General features: G+C 34.9%; 1 protein-coding gene across 3 annotated transcripts in view; it reads right to left on the bottom strand.

Annotated features, from left to right (window-relative positions):
- The window catches only part of LOC125780341 (opioid-binding protein/cell adhesion molecule homolog), a 120,077-nt gene that overhangs the window by 26,647 nt on the left and 70,381 nt on the right, over positions 1 to 23,049 (bottom strand). For all 3 annotated transcript variants that reach the window (XM_049462554.1, XM_049462551.1, XM_049462552.1), the window contains exons 4-7: positions 17,385 to 17,482; positions 12,586 to 12,793; positions 4,862 to 5,020; positions 564 to 692 (exon numbers count right to left, since the gene is read on the bottom strand). In XM_049462554.1, the coding sequence (XP_049318511.1) occupies positions 564 to 692; positions 4,862 to 5,020; positions 12,586 to 12,793; positions 17,385 to 17,482 (594 nt within the window). The remainder of the gene's footprint in view (positions 1 to 563; positions 693 to 4,861; positions 5,021 to 12,585; positions 12,794 to 17,384; positions 17,483 to 23,049) is intronic.

Genomic DNA, 23,049 nt, shown 5'->3' with positions numbered 1-23,049 from the left:
AATCGGATTGGCTCAGAGATGCAACGTTATATTGAAAATATGCTCACTAAATTAAATATATTGGCCGATATTTAGGATTTATAGTCAGTCGGTAGTTCAAAAAATTTTTAGGGTTAATACAAATACATATTGACCTGCCGATTCAACCCATTTTTGAAACATACTTTTCAGGAAAGGATTCCATCCTACTTTCATTTTTGTATCTCACAAATTTTAGACTTGTATTTCAATATGCGGCTTAGTTATGGCAATTTATTGGTTTTCGGTTAATATCACTTTGTAGGCAGTGATTTATAACGGGTGGGCCATCTAACGTTTCAAATTTGAATTATCTATATTTTGACATTGGAAACGTCATATACCATTTGAAAAGTGACAGATATTCAGTAAAAAGTCTAAAATGTACGAAATGGGTAAAAAAAAAATAGCTACTCCTAGAGTTAAGCTACAGCACCTGGCTTGAGGGAGGTTTTTTTGTTTGTCAATCACTAATATTTGAGGGGGTAAGAGTTGAAAAAAAAATTAAGAAAATTTTTTTGAAGCACCCTAGTAGGTATACTTACAGTGCACAACCAACATTACGCGCTTGCTGACCGTTGGCGGAATGCCATTCGAGGCGATGCATAAATATGCACCCATATTAAGGCGTTGGACTTTAGTGATCGTCAGGTAGGAGCCATTGTAGGCGATAACTGAAAAGATAGATTTGCCGATTGTTTATTATTTGAAATTGAAAAAATTTGAGTATTCAGTATAATTGTTAGGGATACGGGCACGATTCCGATTACTTTGGCGGCGGGGTAAAAAAACCGAATTTCCGTATAAATAGGGTATGTACGGATAGGGGGGCTTCTATAGAGGTGGAATATCCAAAAATCATGTGAAAATAGCTAATATTTTTAAAAATATTCACGTTTAAAAATTCAAAAATTCGCACTAAGAACACATGTTATTTCTCCATGTTTCACAGAATTTTTCACGTTTTTCTTTCACTATAATTAAATATACACGCTTAACATTGAAATCAGTTCGATTTTCACTTTCATTTCTTAATTTTTCAGCCAAATTTAGTAATTTAAAATCACATATAAAATTTATGGCTGAAAAGTTTAGAGTGTTTATATTTACGAGGAAAACCAGCGTTGCCACACCTTAAAAACCAAAAGTGAAGAATTTTTTAGCGTTTCACCGCGTTTTTATATCGATATTCGCAATATACGAGTCTGATCGTGAATTGGCAAAAATGAGAAATACATAATAGGAAAATTTATAATTCATTATTATTGCAGAAAGAAGAAGAATTTGGACACAGAAGAATTTTGAACACCGGGGTTTTGGACCGACCAGGGATATTATTTTTCGAGCGCTCGATTTCTCATTTTTGCCAATTCACGAAATATTTTTATTTTTCCAATTATTATTATTTTTATAATATGTATTTCTCATTTTTACAAATTTTCTTTCTGACTCGAATATTGAGAATATCGATATTTTAATTTCTTTTTATTTTTCCAATTAATAACATAAAATTAGATAACGCGCCATACATATTCGTGAATCGGAATTAAAAACGAATTTTTTAAGACAATTCCCGTGAAAATTGGTGCACGTTTTCGGAAAAGCCGCTTTGCTGAGCATTTACCGTATATAATATTGCTTATTTGCTTAATAAATTTATACAAGAAAATATCCATATGCATGAATAGAGGAATTTTTGCGAAAAAAGAGGAATTTCAGCGAATTGCCTTATCATCACATGGCAGCGCTCCATTTCGTCGTAATTTTTAGTAAACAAATGAGGTTCAAACAAATGTAAAATGTAATTTTTAAAATAAAGATTTTTTAGGTAAAAAACCTGTTAAATGTGTAAAATGTGGTTTTATTTAAAAGTTAATAGTGTAAGTTAATTAATTTGAAGTGAAAAATGTGAAAAAAGTGCGTTTAATGTGGTGAAATAGCGTCTTGAAATGGTCCAATTTTGCGATTTTTCGGACTTTAAGGTCGAATATCTCGTAAACTAAGCGTTTGCGGACCCTATAACCCTATATATTTTTTAATCGCGGCGCCAAAGTAATCGAAATTGTGCCGGGATACGACATAATCGCCTCTAACCAACCAAATTGCTTCTATCATTTCTTTATTTCCTTGTACAAGTTTTTCAATGTACATAGCGTATGGGTAACTTCGTAATATTTGAAACGTAAATTTTGAAAAAAAAGACAATTTGTTTAAATTTCGATAGTCAATGCTCTAACAACCATAATCAAATTTTAAATTAGTATAAAATGCGTTTTTCTCAAAACTAAATTACTGCAAGTTAACTGCAAATGGAACTTCAGAAAATTTTCCAATATCTCTGCTTGTTTTGCATGTGGATCTCTACACACCGAACTTCTAATTTTCGATTGTATAAAAATATGTTTTGGTGGGACAACAACCGTATTTTTGACCAAATTTCGGACATTTTTTTAAAGTCTGGCATTTAGTTAGATTTCAATTCTTCAACAATGGTATTAAAATAGGTAAAGTACGCAAAGCCTAGCAGATTAATAACATTATGTTTTATGTTTTGCTTTTGAGCTATGGTGAAGGCCGAAATCAACGGGGTAATGGACTTAAAAACCAGCGAATAACTCGCTAAAAAAATTTTGGAGGGGGGAAAGGATATGGGGTTAATGTGTACACATTCCTTAACTATTATATTACCTACACGTAAAAGAAGTGATGTACTTTCCGGTTCTAATACAATGTTTTTCTAAAGCCGTTATTGATTTGATAGAAAAAATATTAACTAGATTGGTATGAAACTAAGAAATATACTCACGAGATGCTTTTTAAATTGAATGCCAGCTGAAACTATCAATACTGCTTTAGTATTCATAGAACTTTTTCAACTAAGTTTACAAATTCATTTCGTTTGCAATGACAATATATGAAGACTGATTGATATGTAATTGGGGTGCGCATCCTTACAGAATTTACGTCATAAATTTATATCTATTAAAAATGCAAAGTTATTTTGCTATTGGCGTTCGTTTTTTTCCTGCTAATACATCTCCGATTTCGGAATAGTTGAAAGCATTTTATTATTATTTATGTGCTTTTCTTTGGTGGATAAATTGCTAAGTTTTTACCATTGCATTCCAATCACATGGTTTGCATGTGAAAATCAATGAAAATACGCGCAATTTCGAGCAGAATACAATAAGCTTATTTTTAAATGAGGAAGATTTTAAATGAGCGCTTGTAATTGCTAAGCATACATACTTTGTTTTGAAATAAATAACTTCATGATTTTGGAGCATTTTGTTGCAATGTGCAGTTTCATAATATTTAAATTTCATGGACCTCTTTTAGGGTGATACAAATTTGACACTAGACACGCTTGTGGATAGACAATACAGGGAAATTATAACTGAAGTCCGTAAATGATATTTAGCCTACTAGTGGTACAAAGCCTTCAAAGACGGTCGAGAGATCGTTGAAGACAAGCTACGTTCTGGACGACCTCTGCAACTGATAAAAATTTAAAAAAAGTGAACGATATGATAAAATAGTAAGTCCGCTAGAATAATTTTGGTGGATACTTTGGGATGAAACGCTTTTTTGTTTTTTCAAAAAGAATACACCATTCAACAATTATCGGAATGGAAGGAAAAACCCCCCAAAAAAAAAACAAGACAAAGCCACTCAAAAATCAAGGTGGTGCATCGAATTTATTCCGGAGGGACAGACAGTCAATAAGAAGTTCTATTTGGCCATATTGAGGTTTATAAAGCACCATTGCATCGAGCCGCGATTGTGACCGCGCTAAAAGCCAAAGTGATTTTTTCTTGTTTTTCAAACTGAAAATGTCGCTCTGTGGAACTTGTTTCTTTCGATCCTGGAGGTATATAAATATCTATAATATTTTACTTTTTGGACTAGAACAAGGAAGGACTTCGGATTGCACCACACTCGATTTATTGTCTGTTTCCGATGGATGGACGTTTCCGGTTCGTAAGATAGATCTAAAACTCATTACCAGTAATAATAGGTTTAAAGACATCCCTGTAGTCGAAAAGCATTGTATCACAGACGTTAACCCGACGCTGTTTTTCGAAAAAATTTAGTGATTTTGGAACCAATCGCGATTTCACATTCCCTACGCCTAAATTATCTTTCAAAATAGTTTTCACTATTTCTATCGATATTCCGACGATGCTAGTAAGATTTATTAACAGCTGATTTTCAAGTATCAGTTCCTTTATTTCATTGATGTGCTGACATAGGTTAATGTTGATAACCGTTCTGGATGTGGTTCATCCTCAAGGTATTCTCGACCCTCTTTTAATAACTTGTACCCACACATTGAAGTTAAATATCATTAGGCACCAGTTTGCTTTAACTGACGCTGTCATCAATCAATATTCACAAATCTTCTGTAGCAACAAGTGTTGATGGAAATTTTGAAATTTAAAAAAGGTAATGAGTGAGTGCATTTCTATTACCTTTTGTGCATATTTTATTTAAATGCAGAATAAACTAAAGTAAACACTAAAAGATGAAACAATTTTGTAGAAATTACTTTATACCTACATTGCTATTTTCATTATTCGATTCAGAATATTTTCTTGGCAGCTCGATTCATCGAGTTCATTATAATTTATTTAAGTTTTCTTCACAGTTAAAGTACTCGTAAAGTCTTTATACTTTATTCTTTCTTTTGTTTCAATCAACAATTCAACGTGGTCAACACTCCGCCTTTTCAACTTAAAATTTTCATAATTTTTTTTTTTATCAATGCTTTATATTTTATGTTGAAAGTTATTCAAAACTATATTCACAAAAAAAAAATATTGATATAGTATTCTTCACTCACCTTCTGTATTGTTGTGCAGCGGTATGGGTTCACCACCTTCACGTCGCCACGTTATGGTCGGTGTTGGTGAACCAGCTGCTGCACATTTCAGAGTTATGTTCGCGCCCTCTCGTATCACCATATCTGTGCTGGTGGGATAATCGAGAATATCCGGTGGCACTGCTTACGCGAAATTGGAGAAGAGCGAATACCGTAACAACACCCAAAACAAATAAAACAGTGATGGGCCAAAGAGTCAAAATTGTAATGTTAATGTTGCATTGCATAGCGTTGCTTATCGGTGACATAATGTTCATAATCATCGTTATGTTGTCCAGCGAAGTCACCACGGCCGACGACATCATGATCAGTTCACATTTAGTTTTTGAGTGTTGTTTTTTGCAAGCGGCAAGATTAACAATTTGCAATCAAAAAAAAAAGAGAAGGTAACACACATTTTGTTAGTTAAATAGTATATTTGAGTATAAATATAGTTAACATAGTATATGTTTTAGAAATGGTCTCCTAGGTAAGTGTAAAATAAATCGGATCATGCTTTAATACTTTTCTAATGATATTGTTTGCGTTGTAAAGACTGTATTATGAGCGTTCATATTATATATAAACTATACTCAATATATAATATCAAAACAATGGATTAATATCACAATGACTATAATCAATTTCAAATTTAAAAATTTAATTTAAATTCACCTAGCAAATCATATTTCAAAAAAAATATATATTTTCCTAAGTTGGTAAGACTGTCCTTAATTACTATGCCAAATATGAGCGCGATCTGTCAACCAGTCAGTTTGTTTACAATTTTATCAAAAACACAAGCATATTGGTGAGACAAAGTCTTCAAAGACGGTCGTAAATTGTTGAATACATGCCCAGTTTTGGAACATTTTTGACCTCTTTAACTGATGAAAATATTAAAAGAATAGGTGCTTGAAATTCGTCAGCCGAATTTCAAGGAAGCATACCTCGCGAGACCGTTCAAATAATTTTGGTAGATATTTTGGCTATGAAACGCGTTCTTGCTCGACAGGTTCCTATAAAACTGAATTTTCTTCAAAAATAGTACCGTAAACAGATTTATTTGAACAGGCTCGAACGCCCGAGTTCCGATCCCAAATTCATGGAGAGCATTCATTATAACTGCCGAGGAGACATGGATTTATAAGTATGACTTGATAAGTGACTAAAAATATTGATGACTAATTAAACATTTTACGTAAAAACACAATGTAAATAAATTACCTTTTTTGTCGCAACGTACAATGCACTTCTTCTTAATTGGGTAATTTTTGAGTTAAATATCAGTTAGGATTTTTCAACTAAAAATTTAGTGACCAAATATAAGATTCATTACATTATATAAACAAATGGATTGGAAATAAAATTTATTAAGTATAAATATTTTATAAAAATTTCAGTAATATACTCTAAACTGGTAAAATATGGATAATTTTTAAACTCATTTCACAAAAACAAACACAAACACAAGTCAAGAAAAAACGCTAACTTCGTTCGTTGGAACGAAGCTAAAATATCTTTCACAAATACAAAAGATTCCTTAAAAGAACTTGGCAAATTTAATATTCCCTGTTCATAAATTTTGACATACGAATTTCAGTGTGCTATATATAGATACGAGTGGTTATTTTTCATGAATGTAAGGGCACTTTTAAAAACTCATATCAAATAAAACATACATAACAATTTTATATTTTTATGGCCGTGTGAAAAACATAGCATTTCCTGATTTATACCATAGTCTTCTAGCGACTATCCTTGTGTCCTGTTGATTGTCACCGCAAATGCAATTTTCAATGGCATTTCCTTGTATTCCATAACTGCGTCATAATCAGTCGGGTTCCACTACACATTTTTGAGTTTAAGTCATTGACATCGATATTTTTGGGAGCTAAAATTGCGCGTACACTCAAACAATCGCATTCACAATAATTTAACCAACGTTCAGATAAACATTCGTGATGAGTTTACCTTCCGTTCAAGTAAATTGACAAATTGATATCAAACCACTGGTAGTATCATTCGAAATTTGCCTATTTCCAATTCTTAGCGAATACAATGTAAAATATCATCGGTAATGATATTTTTTCATACCCCTTAATTGACGCGAATTTAAAGGCTGATATGTCGAAATGATCTTCGCGAAAAGTACTTCAGTGGCATACGAAATAGCTATCACATTGTCCATCGTTTGTTTCCAGTGATTATCATGTTCTAGAAATTGTAATTGTTAGCATGCTTCTCAAAAAGTTGCACACACTGTACCATTCACAATACGCAATGATTTAAATGAAGTTGAACCGCGAGACGCACAACAGTCGGAAAACTTTCATGAATTGCAAAAATAAATATTCTACAAAGCGCTTTCTTAGCGTTACTAAAAAACTTTCATTTTTATATAACGTTTGTATGGGAAAAAGAAAAGGGCTGTTTTAGGGGTTTTCCGGTAATTATTCCAATTTTTTTCTCCGTAAAAACCATCTCTGAACTTCAACGAAAATTAAAAAAAAGAACTGGCCAAAATTGGCCTAGGCGCTCTTTAGATATGCGCTTAGCAACACATTTTGCGATTCATTTTTATATATGTATTTGACTAGCTGTCTCCGCAGCCGTTGTCCTGCGTGAAATTATATGTTTTGAAATGAAAAGTTGAATATATTATTTAATTTTTTTTTTCAATGTAACGCAGCTTGATAAACTACATATTTTGGTTCGGTTCCGGTGTACAGAAAAGAAGGTTTTCCAACTCGTGAGCCGCTCGTGAGTCACGTATATCTGGCCGTGTGAAAAATATAGCATTTCCAAATTTATGCCACACATTATGCGACCATCCTTGTATCCTGTTGATTGTCATCTCAAATGCAATTTTCACTGGAAACGGAATACGTTCTAACTAAAATGGCAAATCGTTAAAACTCAAATGAATTCGTAGAATCAAGCACTTTGCCTCCTTGTATTCGATAGCTGCGTCAAAATCAATCGGGATCCCTTCCACAGTTTCGGCGCATGAAGATTGCGAAACATAATAATGACATATCCAACTTTGAGACGCAAATGATGCCTCGGCATACCAAGCCTCTCCAAAGAATTTAGAAATTCCACTGGATAATGCACGGCTTCGTCTTCATTGTCAAGACGATTGGAATTTTTGTTCGTATCCCATAATTGACGCAGATTTAGAAGCTGATATGTAGAAATTATCATCGCGAAAAGTGTGCAAACTTCAGTGGCATGCAAAGTAGCTATCGCATCGTCCATCGTTTGATTCCAGCGATTACCAGTTTCCAGCAATTTTAATTGCTGGCATGATTCTCAAAAAGTTGCACACACCGCACCATTCACATTATGCGATGACTAAAATAAAGTTTAACCGCGTACATTAATCAATAGCAACCGAAGGTAGAAGCAATCGTCGTTTTTCGGGCGAATTGTGTAAATTCGTTCTAATGCATTTGTTGAGAACACACCTGGATGTGCATTTACTGTTTGGCCTTTCTTTCTGCATAAATATTTCCTTAGCGATGCATCCCATGTATAATTTCAAGGTATTTCCGAATAGAGTAATGTTTTCGCAAGCGCTGGCGGTTTCCACTGGCTGTAGTGTATTCTGTGGGTTTAAATACACTCTTTGGCCATTCTCCAAATTAACTGCGAGAGGTACAACAGTCGAAAAACGTTCATGAATTGCAAAAGTAAATATCCTACAAAGCGCTTTATTGCAGTTCACGTATCGACCGTATCGTTCAAGACCAATAATCGCCATGTTGCTTCCTTACAAACGTATTTTATCGATTTCACCAAACTGCAATATTCAATATTGATATTAATTTTAAATGTGAATTAGACAACAGTGGCGAATATGGTACGATCCATATGTTGTCGACTTCGATATTCTCTCCTATAAGTTGAATGCTGAATGTTCTGCCATTGTCGTCTGGCGAGCTGCGCCGATAGAGTGGATATCCATCATTTCCAGTTTGCGTTTCCGAAAGAAAAGCACGTTGGTAGTGTTTCGTGCATTTATTGCAAGTGGGGTTGTGGTGTCTGCAAGGTCCGTGCACCATATTGGTTTTCATCACTTAGAATAATGGATCTTTCTCTGCATGAGGAATTTCCGCAGAAATGATTTCATCAATTTGTATGCGTGCAGCAAAACTCTCTTTAGCCACTCAACAGAGTACACCTAGCATCTAACAGCACCATATATACGTTGCTTAAAAATAAAGTCCATCAAACATCGTAGCTTTTGTTTAAAAAGTCGTGCTGTGACATCGTGACGATCGCTTGCTGATTGACCGTGATCCATAATTCTGCATGCATGAATCCTGGGAGTTCTTCTTGCCTTGCCTTGCCTTAGACTGCCATACGTTGATGGGGCAAAAAGAACGCCGACAGATATAGCGCAACCTCTTCGTGGCTTCGTAACAAATTTCAATCTGTGATTGACTTTTATGTGTGAAACAAACGTAAAGCTTTCACTGAATAATTTTCAATATTTTTTCTTTAAATAGCCGATATCAAAAAGCAAACGACCGAAATTAAAGGATTCAAATAATTTACAAATAAAAATATTGAAAAACAAAAAAAATAGTATGGAAAAAGTTACTTTTTGGAATTATCCAATTTTCCGACTTTTCCTCATGAAAAGTATAAGATATTTTTTTATTTCTAAACCTTCCTCGATCCACAACGAACAACCCCTGAAAATTTCAACAAGAATGGTGCAGCCGTTCTCTTAGCGTTACTAACAAACAAACATTAATTTTGTTGGGGAAAAGAAAAAAGCGTCACCACGCTGGCGCCCCGCTAAAACGGTACTTCCCAAAGCGACAACATACAGACAACCTATCACAGCACAATCAACGGCTGATACAATTATGGGGAACTTCTCCTAATGAAATTCCCTAAACTGTGCACACATACACTCACACACGCATAGCAATATCCACGCACTATTAGGGTGCGCCGACATATATATAAGATAAAATTTCTTATTCGGGAAGTATTATTGAAAACCGTATTTATCAATTTTTTTTATTGTGATATTCGATAAGAAACTTCACAGATAAACCGATATTTGTTCATAATATTTGAGGATACTCTTTCAGATTCAATTAATGTCTCTTCAGTTGTTCCACGAGGTAGTCAGCTAACATCTGATCTGATTTACTTTTCGAAATTAAAAAGACCAAACCGCTTTCTCTCAATAAATAAAATCGCGCAATTGTTTATAACGTATTTAAAATCTTAGCTGTTGAAAATATTTTTTGCTGTAGTAGAGCAGATTAAGATCTCGACGCTTAAAAACTCTTTTGCCTTTCAAGGCTCAGCTGTTTCCGTATGTATGCGCCCCTCTCGTCGCTGAGAAGGAGGGTCCCTCGAAGTGTAACCAACTTCAGACCATTTGCGCAGTAGTCGCACTGGAATCAACTGTTTATAAATTTGCTGAATGACAGTTCGGAGTATTGTTCAAAAGTGTACAAAAGCGTTTTGCCAAAAGTGAACACAAAAAAAAGTGATCAGCGATGGAATTCAAACGTGATAGTGTGATTGCTTTACATTTAGCTGAAAAGTCACAGCCAGCAATTCTTCGTGAGCTCAAACACCTTAATGTGAAAAAAGAATCGCAAAACGCCATGGAGATGGTCATCAAAAGACTGCAACGTCACGTGAGATGGTTCGGAAAGTGAAGAAGCAACTTGAACGAAAACCACGACGAAGTGGCAATCAAATGGCTAAAGAACTGAAAATATCCGACCGCATATTGAAAAATGAGCTCAAGATCAAGCCTTACAAGTACCGGACTGTGTACATACATATATGTATATATAAGATCAACTCAAAGTTTGAAAATATATATCTGTATATTACGTACATATTTAGCGTTTTGGAAGAATATTAATCTTATTTCATCAATTTTTGAAAAACGCTGAATTATAACTAGGAAAGATTCTATTGGACATTCACTAACATTTTTAATATATCGCACGATGTTTTCGGTCGGGTAGAGGCCCTTAGTGCACATATTCGGTATCTGGGGGCTTTAAGAGCTATGCTCCGATTTCAAGCATGACAGTCAGATCTAAATAAACGGAACGTACGCGATTTTTATCCGGCAAACGAGAGTCAACTCGTTACCATTCCTCGAAATTACATTAGAAATGTTTTCTGCCGCTAAAACAGCAACAAAACTAACATAAGTATGTGTTTATTTAGAGTGTTTCTTAAGAGTTATTTCATCTTTATTAGTTTTAAACATAACCGTTAATTTAGGAAATTGAGTGGGTTATCATCTGATTTCATTTATTTTCATACTGCTTGAGAAGTTATCGAAAGAATTTGTTGACAGCAAATGTAGATCATATAGCATTCGTATTTTATGACGTATACACCACACATCATACATTACTAGTGACATAGGATGAGGAATATATACTGAAAATAGTTATGAAAGGATTAATACTTTTTCATTACGAAGACAAAAGTTCGATAGTACAAAATATTTAGTCTAATACTTAAAAGCATATTCAAGTTTTTCAGATATTCTAATAAAGGACGATTTAATTTCTTTATTTTGTATTGTACAAATTTAAAGACAATTTTGGAACTTATGTGCGATTGCAACTTTATAACCTTCTATGTATTTTCTAACTTCGGTGCTCCGCTGGCCTCTTGTATCTTGTATATCTAGATTTATGAACTTTGTGTGAGTTTCTTCTGGCTCAAAATAGAACGCAAGCGGTTCCTGGATTGGTTCGTGGTCAACAACCAAAACGCTTGCGTCTGCGAAATTCTTTTGGACTAAAATAAAACTTAGGAGGCCCCTTTGACTACCAGCTCTTAGCAATGCCAATCTTGCTGCAATTGTAGGTGTTCTGAATGTACACTGTCCAATAAGCTCACATGCGGGGCGCTTAAATATTTGAATGAAGGGGAGGTGGAATGACGTAAACACTTTCTCCTCTACTATCCAACTTTTGCCTGAACGCGACTAAAATATCTCAATCGATACACAATATAAAATTTATGGTCAGTTCAAAACACATCGTTAGTCTGCGAGGATCCGGCGATTAATATTTAGAAGGTTTGGGTACCACAAGAACCGAAGTTTACCGCTGTTTATCTGAGATTTAGCACTATTTTTTACACGAATATCAATCTTACGATTTAACCTAATCAATACAGTAAAGATAAGTTTTTGGTAGTCGCAAATTTTCAAAGTTGCATAAAGGAAAATGAAGCGATTGTTAATATGCGATGATCATTGTGATTGATAGGAGCTAAAGGCATCACAGTGGAACAAAGTTTCTATCTATCCAAGTGCCCATCAGCCTGATTATACTCGTCAAGCCACGAATGATTGCATTTGGATAATAGAAACTTCGTTCCTCAACGTATCTATGGTGAAATTAATTCAATAGAGGGTGCATATAATAAAAGTAGAGTTTATTTAATTGCCCTATGAGGATAATAACTTGAAATTTAATTTCATTTAATTGTACTCAAAGCTAAAACTAAGGTTACAAATTTCTGGAATTTTTTCACCGTAAAAAATTGTCATATGTCTTCGATGAATTAAATTAGTTTTAAACGAAACACCTTAATGTAGTACATGTCCCTCTCGTTTAAATTTAACTAATAGAATATTGATAATGTAACAATAGATATTTTTTACTATTTACAATTAAGCTTGTCGTACTCACCCACAACATCCAGGTAACCAACTTGACTTTTCATCGGATCCGTATTGATCTGACACATATACCAGCCTTTGTCCGCTTCTTTTACGTCACGTATTCTCAATATCCAAGCACGTTTCTCAGCTTGGGTTAAGCTCATTCGGTTGTTTTTCGTTATAACGTGATTTTGTATCGTCAGTATTGTTTGTGTGTCGACGCGCAACCACGCAATCTAGGCGATGGCTCAAAATAATCATATGACGCCCAAAAAGGGTGCGTGTTTGCGTTCGGGTAAAGCATAATTCAAGACGTGTCAACCCGTTCGACACAATTCATACATTTTCATATTTGTAGATAGTACGTAGGCCGCAAGACGCACGTACGTAGGTTGCGTATAGGTGGGCCACGGGTGCCGGTTTGTTTATTTATCCATTGGACGTGCAAGTGATTGTGTTAAATTTTCCACGGAGTTCCACAGGAAGGCGGACACATGTGAGCGTGTGAAAGTGTATGTTAGTAAAGGAAGAAAAAGAGAAGAAAATTCATATGAAAATTGTTTGTTTACCTTTAGTTTAATAATTGAACTTTTTGTGTTTTTTGTTTAAATGTACTGGTATATATAACTATATCTGTATCATTAAAGGGCTATACCAGTGTAACGCATGAAAAATTAAGCGATTTTCGTGAATGTTTTTAAGACAAAGTACACCATTGAATATTTCGAACTTCTTTGGACGTAATAAAGTATATTTGCAGCTACATTTTAAGATTTTTTTTACAAACATGTTGAAAAATAACGGAGTTTTAAAAAAAAGTGCCCCAACTGCTGGCATGTTCCGGCCAAATGAGTAGCTGAAACAAAAAAATTCCAATAGCTTGTTTAACTTAAAGATATTTCCTATACAATGACTTACGATCTTTGAAAATCATCAAAAATTTACAAAATGGCGTAATTTTGAAAAAAAACGTTTTTTTTATTATATTCAATACTCAGTTTTAATTTAAAGTCGATCGGTCAATTTCTCATTAAATTATGACGCCAGCAATTTTGAAAAATATCGTTTCGAGAAAAACGCGTTTAAAGTTTCACCTCCGAGTGGTCGCTCTTTAGAACGCTGCCATCCGAAAAGTATTCAAGATTCCACCTTCCCGATTTCACAGGATATTTATAGAAATACAAGCTATCGAAAAAGCAAATACTTTGTTTTTTTTTTTGAAAGTGTCACACTGGTATAGCCCCTTAAGGACATATGCTAACGAATATATACGTACGCGTATTGATGAATCTTAATTTCCGCCTGATTGCTTGCGGCCGTTGTGAGTCTCTCAATGAATCAGCTAAGGTAGAATATGAGTACCATTCTTTGGGGTTAAGGTTGATGAGGATGAATGGCTTACTTTCAGCGATGAAATCAAAATCAATCGAGCGATCAAATGGAAAATCATATGTAAACACAGACCTACACCAAGCATTTTGTTACCGATTTACATACGTATATTTACATTTGGTATTATTTGTACCCTATTAATAAGTAGGCCACCCTAAGACGAAAATATTTTGAGAGTTGCAGCCTCGACAGTAGATAAAATTGAAAAAAAAAATCTTTACAAAAACTTGATTTTGCTGATCTATCTTTGTATGGCAACTACAGTGTCGGACAAAACTCATTGGACTAACTCGAGTCTCACACACATTCCGTCATAACTTTTTACAAAGATGCAGTAGAAGTATAATTTTTTTTGCAATGGAAAGATCACATATTCTATATTAAGAAACAATGCAATTTTATTTTTCAACTTTTATGTAAGATTTATAAATTATAACAGAAAGGGGAATTGCAAACCCCCAAAATATTTAATTTTTCATCAATATTTATTTTGTTGCATTCAAAATAATCCCCATTAGATGTAACACACTTTTCCAGTTTCCGGAACACTTTTCAAAAGCATTTTTTGGGACGGCTTTTAGCTCCTTCAGTGAATCAAGTTTTATCTCTTCGATCGACTGAAACGGGTTACACGGAGCGGCAATTTGGTTTGAGGAACAAGAAAAAATCACACAGAGCCAATTCTGGTGAATACGGTGCTTGATCGATACGCCATTGAATATCTTTGGCTTTAAATTCGGTCACAATTGTGGCTCAATGCGATGGTACATTGCTGTTATTCCACAAGTTGGGCCGTTTTCACGCAAACGCCTCAATTCGGCCAAATAAAACTCCTTATTGACCGAAAAAAACAATGAGCATCATTCTAATTTTTGAGCGGCTTTGACGTGGTTTTTTTGGTTTCGGCTCGTTTTTTCCTCTCGTACCGAAGATTGCTGACTTGTTTACTTGTCAATGTCATAAACCTACATATGTTCCATCGGCAGTTACAATGCTCTCATGAATGTGGAAAAAAATGAAAAAAAATAATTCAGCTTTTTCGAGACGAGTAGAGCACGACCGCGTTTCATACCCAAATTCATTCAAACGGCCTCGTCGAGCTCTCTTGCCATCTCTCTAATACTTGCCTTACCAAACACCATATCCTAAATTTTTTTTAATATTTTCGCCAGTTGAAGAGGTAGAAGTCATCAGGAACGAGGCATGTGTTTAAAAATCTGTAGACCATCTTTGAAGACATTGTACTACTCGTATGATTGTAGTTTTTACAAAACTGAATACCCATAAGCCTTTTCCAACATTAGCAATGAGTTTGCAAACAAAATTTTATTTGAAAATACAAAATTTGGGACATTCATTTAAAAGTTGAATTTTAATAGGTTTTTTATTACATACCATCTATGAAAATTCTAGAATATCTCGAAAAGTAATGATACGAATTTTGACCTCGGACATTTTTTGTAGCAAATAAAATTTCCTACAAGTTTGTTAAGTACATTTTTTCTACAGCTCTTGTCATTTACGAGATATATTCAGAAAATGCGAATTTTGTGGAAAAGTCAGGTTGAGAGCCGCATACTACCTCGCCGGTGTGAGTTTCGAATTTGTTGCAATGGGCACTTTTTTTTAGGTATTTCCAAGGCAATTTCATGATGGGATTGAAAAAAAATGAATAGTAAAAAAAACACCCGAATGCCCAACATTAAAAACCCTAAAAATATGAGGCTAAAAATGTTTGCATCTTTCATACCAGATTTTTTTTTGCAGATTATTAAAGGTGAATATTTTCCGCGTTGTGTCACATACATTTCAGTTTTTATTTAGCGTGGAGAAAACTTAAAAAATATCAATTGTTTAACAAAAAATTATGTAAAATATTATTATTTAAACAAATGGATCGTGAAAAAATATCTATATTGTAGCCCGAGCATTTTTCTTTGACTTCAAAAAATTTCATCGATTTATCTCCAGTACCTTATGAAAAAATAATTTTACAATTTTATCGTCCTTAAAATTTCAACCTTCAATAACTTTAACAAAACAAAGAACTTTGACGAAATATTTATATCACGGGGTATGCGTCTGGCCCCCTTCCTAATGAACAGCTAATTTTCAAAACCGGCGAATTTTCGAAATTTGGATTTAACGTGGCTGCAAGCTTACATTTGGAATGCGTTAAATCAGGTGCCGACAATCTTGGCATCTGTCCAGTTAGACAAAATGTACACACACGATTACATAGAGTTTTGACACAAAGCAATTTACTTGCAAAATAGTTGAATGCGCTCAAGTGTTTTTATCAATGAGAGGAATGACTTTTCGGAAGAGTGTTTGGTAAACATTGTGCATTTGAGTGTATTATCTGTCGAATATGTGGTTTTGTGGTGTCGATACATCCTTAGAAATTTCGGGGTTAATTTTTCTTTACACTGACTTTTAATACGTTATCTTGATATTTAAGTCACGAAAAATTGATTGGTTTATGATTTCTCGTTTGAATAAGTGACCATTATGTAGAATAAAAGTAAAATTTTATAATTTAAGAATCTGCTATCTTTATCGATTGTCCATTGAGAATTTCATGATATTTTATTGATTGGAAGTGAAGTTATTGCGCTTTAAGTGTCAGTATGTTCATGTTATCAGTGCGAAATTGAGCTTCGCACAAAGAGCCAACATTAAATTTTGTTTTAAAATTGGTAAACCTTTTACCGAAACGTTTCAATTGATGAAACAAGTTTATAGCGATGATTGCCCAGCCCGTAGCAGAGGGCACAAGTGGTTTCAACGTTTTCAAAATGGTCGTGAGGACATAAATGACGATCAATAAGTGGGCCAATCAAAATCCGTGATCACCGGAAATTCCATCGAAACTGTGCGTGAATTCATCAAAAATCAGCTGAAATCATCATTGAAATTCATGGAAATGGAATTGAACATCTTCAAAACATCGATTTATCGCATTTTGACCGAACATTTTGGCTTACGAAAGGTGTGTGCACGGTTTGTTCCGCACGAATTGACTGACGACCAAAAATTTCTCAGAGTCCAACATTCGAAGAACATCATTAAAGAGGTCATTTGACCAAAAATCACATTTTAACCCTTAACCAGCCCTCGTATTCACCTGATATGGCACCGTGCGACTTCTTCCTTTTCGGAAAAATGTATTTGTCCATGAAAAGAAAGCGTTATGCAGACGTAGAGGCTATTCAAAAGGCTTTCACCGGCATACTGGCGGCCATACCGGCCTTAGCTCGTCGGCAGTACCCGTTTGACATTCTTTTGTACCGTGCAAAAAGCTGTATTGAAGCAGAAGGAGACTATTTCGAATAAAATAAATTGATTTTGCCGAAAAAGCTATTTGTTTCGTTTTATTTTTAAGTCCTGTTTACTTTGGAACACACCTTGTAGATCTCTTTTTCCACTACTTACTTTGTAGGTCTGCAGATTATCGACAACACATTGCAGCACCGCCTCTCGCCCCACTGGTACCGTGACATTTTGTATTGGCTCACCGAATTTTGGTAGATCTGTAAGATGAAGAGCAAATAAAATATTATCTTAATAAAAGTTAAAAGTTTCAAAAATCAGCAGCCGATAAAATGGAGCACCCCAAAACTTAGCATGTACCCATACCCACAATTGCGATATGCGATATATGGCGGGTCCCGTATGCAGACTGTATTGCACACTAGGATCACTGTAGGGGAAAGTAAGATTCGCCTTGGTACTACGGGGTGCTGCCCACATGGTGGAGGGCTATCCTCCTACTATGGAGATTAGTAGTAGAAGAGCTCTTTTATAATATTACGAAGTAAATTTGAGAATAATCTCTGAGACAAAAGGGGCTTACGTCTAGCAAATGGATGGTTAAATACGGTAGGATTAGAGGTTTGACAAAGAAAAGATAACCAGCAGATGAAGGTCTTAGGGGAAAACACATACCACTGGCCCTTATTTAAAGAGATGTTACTCTCGCCAGTAAGGCAGAGTGGACTGATTCCACGCTCGACCTACTATTGAGGGGCAGCACTAGCCAATGGTACACAGACGACTCGAAAACAGCATTGCAACAGGTATTGTGGGACTGCATACCAAACTATCCATACCAATAGATTGTGTTTCGAACATCCAAAACAACTATCGCAACCACGACGAACGGCTTACAGAATGATGAGAACAGAACCAGGCATTGCGATTGGGTCCCACACCATAAAGATGAGGAGAGAACGGCACCGGCAGACAGGAATGCTCCACGACAAGTAACTAATGGAAGGTTACAACTTAGCAAGGTTTAGAGATATGATCAACCTCCTTCGAGAAAAATTCGTCACTTTGTCGCGCTCTATACAGGGCACTGCTGACTCAAGAAACTCTTGTCAACGTGACCATATTCTCCTACGCAAGGGTGATACATTTCGAGGTGACCTACTTTAAAAAAAAAAAAAAAAAGAAACATCAAATTTAATGGGGAATGTTTATTATAACTCGAAAGCACATTTTTGACATTTACTTTTTGACGATTATCTTTAGAAAATTTTGGCCACGGCTACATCTCAGAAGAAACATCCGTTGAGTCCAATTTTCGATGACTCATTTGAGCATTTGAACTGGAACTGCCGAATGATAGCTAAAATATTTTGCTCCAAAGTCTGAAACGAAGAGGAATTGCCAAACTAGCGGCCCAAAACGTAAAATTGTTTGTTCACCGAAGCGTTCTCTCAATAAATCCATTGATCGATTTGATGTGTGTGGGAAGTGGCGCCGTTTTATTGAAACCAAATGTCACCGAGTCAGGAGTTACAATTTCAGGCATCAAATAGTCGGTTATCATGGCGCGATATAAAGTGGTTATATTTTTTGGTTATTATGCACTCATAATATTGGATATAAAGTGGTTATATTTTTTGGTTATTATGCACTCATATTGAAATAAAATTTGAGTTTTCGTTATAAAATGGATAAATTTTGATTATTATATCAGTCAGCGATTTCCATTTATTTTTGATGATACATTGGTTTGTATTTTAGGCGACGATATATATATTATTATATTTAAAATATGAGTTTTGGGTAGGAAGTGGTTATATTTTTTGGGGTAAAGGTTCAGGAGAGCGGCTTTTCCGAAAACCAAGTCAATGTTCTCAATATTCGAGTCTGAAAGAAAATTGTTAAAAATGAGAAATACATAATAGGAAAATTTATAATTCATTATTATTGCAGAAAGAAGAAGAATTTGGACACAGAAGAATTTTGAACACCGGGGTTTTGGACCGACCAGGGATATTATTTTTCTTTCAGACTCGAATATTGAGAATATTGACACTTTAATTTCTTTTTATTTTTCCAATTAATAATATTTTTCTTTTATATATCTCTCATTTTTATTAATTCTTGTTTAGTCTCGAATATCGAGAGTATCGATATTTCGAACCCGATCACTGTTTGTATCACTAGTTTCGAGTACTTTTAAAGATTTTACTTATTTGTGTTTATTAAATATAAATCACATATTATTCATATATTCATATATGTATGTATATAGAAAAGTGTTCACATATTCAATTTTAGCTTGAAAAATCTTCTTTATAGTTTTTTTATAGTTAATAAAGAAAAAGGAATCACTCGAAAGTACAAACAAAGAAAACGCTGTGAAACGCTAAAAAAATCCTTCACTTTTGGTTTTTAAGGTGTGGCAATGCTGTTTTTCCTCGTAAATAAAGGGTGATTTTTTTGAGGTTAGGATTTTCATGCATTAGTATTTGACAGATCACGTGGGATTTCAGACATGGTGTCAAAGAGAAAGATGCTCAGTATGCTTTGACATTTCATCATGAATAGACTTACTAACGAGCAACGCTTGCAAATCATTGAATTTTATTACCAAAATCAGTGTTCGGTTCGAAATGTGTTTATCGACAAATTTTGTTCAGCGATGAGGCTCATTTCTGGTTGAATGGCTACGTAAATAAGCAAAATTGCCGCATTTGGGGTGAAGAGCAACCAGAAGCCGTTCAAGAACTGCCCATGCATCCCGAAAAATGCACTGTTTGGTGTGGTTTGTACGCTGGTGGAATCATTGGACCGTATTTTTTCAAAGATGCTGTTGGACGCAACGTTACGGTGAATGGCGATCGCTATCGTTCGATGCTAACAAACTTTTTGTTGCCAAAAATGGAAGAACTGAACTTGGTTGACATGTGGTTTCAACAAGATGGCGCTACATGCCACACAGCTCGCGTTTCTATGGCCATTTTGAGGGAAAACTTCGGACAACAATTCATCTCAAGAAATGGACCCGTAAGTTGGCCACCAAGATCATGCGATTTAACGCCTTTAGACTATTTTTTGTGGGGCTACGTCAAGTCTAAAGTCTACAGAAATAAGCCAGCAACTATTCCAGCTTTGGAAGACAACATTTCCGAAGAAATTCGGGCTATTCCGGCCGAAATGCTCGAAAAAGTTGCCCAAAATTGGACTTTCCGAATGGACCACCTAAGACGCAGCCGCGGTCAACATTTAAATGAAATTATCTTCAAAAAGTAAATGTCATGAACCAATCTAACGTTTCAAATAAAGAACCGATGAGATTTTGCAAATTTTATGCGTTTTTTTTTTTTTAAAGTTATCAAGCTCTTAAAAAATCACCCTATATAAACACTCTAAGCTTTTCAGCCATAAATTTGGTAAGTGATTTTAAATTACTAAATTTGGCTGAAAAATTACAAAATAAAAGTGAAAAGTGAACTTATTTCAATGTTAAGAGTGTATATTTAAATATAGTATGTGAAAAACGTGAAAATATTCTGTGAAACATGGTGAAATAACATGTGTTCTTAGTGCAAATTTTTGAACTTTTAAACGTGAATATTTTTAAAAATATTAGCTATTTTCACATAATTTTTGGATATTCCTCCTCTAGAGAAGCCCCCTTATCCGTACATACCCCATTTTCCCGGAAATTCGGTTTTTTTACCTCTCCGCCAAAGTAATCAGAATCGTGCCCAGCAGCTTTTGGTCATCGGTCGTAAAATGCATTTTGAACAAGAAGCATATATTAAATTTTGTTTTAAACTTGGGAAAAGGTTTACGGGAACATTTCAAATAATGAAGAAAGTTTATGGTGATCAGTGCCTCTCCCGTAGTAATGTGCATGAGTGGTTTAAGTGATTCCAAGAAGGTCGTGAGGACCTCTGTGACGATCAGAAGTCGGGTCAAAAAAAGTCGTCTTCAGAAGTCAAAAATAAAGACAATGCTGAGTTGTTTTTACGATTCCGAGGGTATTGTACACTGAGGGTTCATCCCACCTGGCCAAACGATTAATGCTGTGTTTTCCTTGGTGTTATGAAGCGTCTTTTGTCACGCATTCGTCGTGCTCGACCACAATACCATGAGGCAGGGTCCTGGCGCCTGTTGCACGATAACGCGCCGTGTCATCGGTCGACGCTTGTTACTGATTTTTTGACAAAAAACTTCATATTAACCATTAATCACTCACCCTACTCACCTGATCTGGCACCCTGTGATTTTTACCTATTTGGAAAACTTCATTTGCCCATGAAAGGACACTGGTTTCAGAACATTTGAGCTATCCAAAAGGCGACGACCGATATTCTCAAGAGCACTCCGAAAAATGACCTTAAACACTCATTTGAAATGCTAATTGACCGGGCTAAACGCTGCATCGAAGCACAACGAAACTACTTTGAATAAAAAAATATAAATTTTGAAAAACATTAATGTTTTGTTGTTGTTTTGCGACTGACCTTGTATGCACACAACATGTAATCGAAATGTCAAACACTACAAGATTCTGTAAAAGTGATCCTGGAAGGGGAAGAGTTGAGTACGGGAGTGAAAAGCGATTTACAAAAGCGTAAAGATGTGTGATAAGATTGAGTTTACTTATATGCGATTAACTGTTGCAGACACACGGATACCTACGTACCTATATTTTGTATAACGTTCACATGAATGCTTATACGCTGAATATCTGATATTTGGTTGTAAGTATTTATATATGTACAAGTATGTATATAAATTATCAGCGCGATCTATCATTTGAAACCCCAATGATTCAACAATATTTTTTTATATATTCATACACATACGAGTGTTACTTAATTATGTTAAATGGCTGATAAGTACTGATATCTGAAAAATTTTTCACCGTTAAAACACGCTGACCGTGAGTTTCAGTTGCATTTGGCAATATCACATTATATCGAATTGTCTATGATGAGACTACAACTTTTCCAGGTGATAGATTTTTAGGTCATGAGCCTTTGCAAGCTTAATAGTGGTTGTTGTTGTCACTGTCAACAAAAAAATTATTTATAATACCAAAATTAGCTACACGTCAAATGTTATGCTGTAGCAGACTCTGTTGTTGTTGTTATTACTGACATGACGTCGAGTCAACAACTGCTTATACAGTGAGTGCATAGTCAGTTGTATAATATTGTATGTACCGAAGTTTACTTGTGGGTGTGTTAGGTCGTAAAAATATTTATTTATCAAAAAGAGCATATTTCAGGTGATTAGCCTTAATCTTGTATACAAATGATTTATTGGTTTTGTAGGTATTTGACGTATGTATGTTTGCATATGTGTGTGTCATTCTTTTAATAGGCTACTTTTCAGAGGGCGTGTAAAAGTTAATAAACACTATTTTATCTTTTTTTCTTTGAAATTTTGTATTGTTGCTGTTCTCTCTCTATTTTCGGTATGTCTAAATTGCCATTTTGGTAGAATTTCGATAATATATATTTTCAACGATTGCCGATTTGTCGTACAACTGAATGGAAAAACCACCGACCACGCCAAAGTAATGCTTTTTATGCTATGGTATCAGGTGGGTATACGGTATTATCAATTTTTCAGGTTTATTAAACTGAAAATGTTGATTTGCTTTAAAAATTGTCATATTTGTTGCCAGAAGAGATCGTGCTGTACTATGAGCTTATAAAACTGGTAAAACCATTAACGACTCAATAATATGAAGCGGCCGTTTGCACGATGCAGTAATTTTCCACCATAACAACAAACGGCCCATGTTACTCGTACTACTCCGGTTAAAAGCGATTTAAAAAGCAGC

Source organism: Bactrocera dorsalis, chromosome 1 (assembly GCF_023373825.1).
Source record: "Bactrocera dorsalis isolate Fly_Bdor chromosome 1, ASM2337382v1, whole genome shotgun sequence".
Taxonomy (NCBI): domain Eukaryota; kingdom Metazoa; phylum Arthropoda; class Insecta; order Diptera; family Tephritidae; genus Bactrocera; species Bactrocera dorsalis.
The sequence above is the reverse complement of the archived record's forward strand: the minus strand, read 5'-3'. Positions and strand labels throughout refer to the sequence as shown.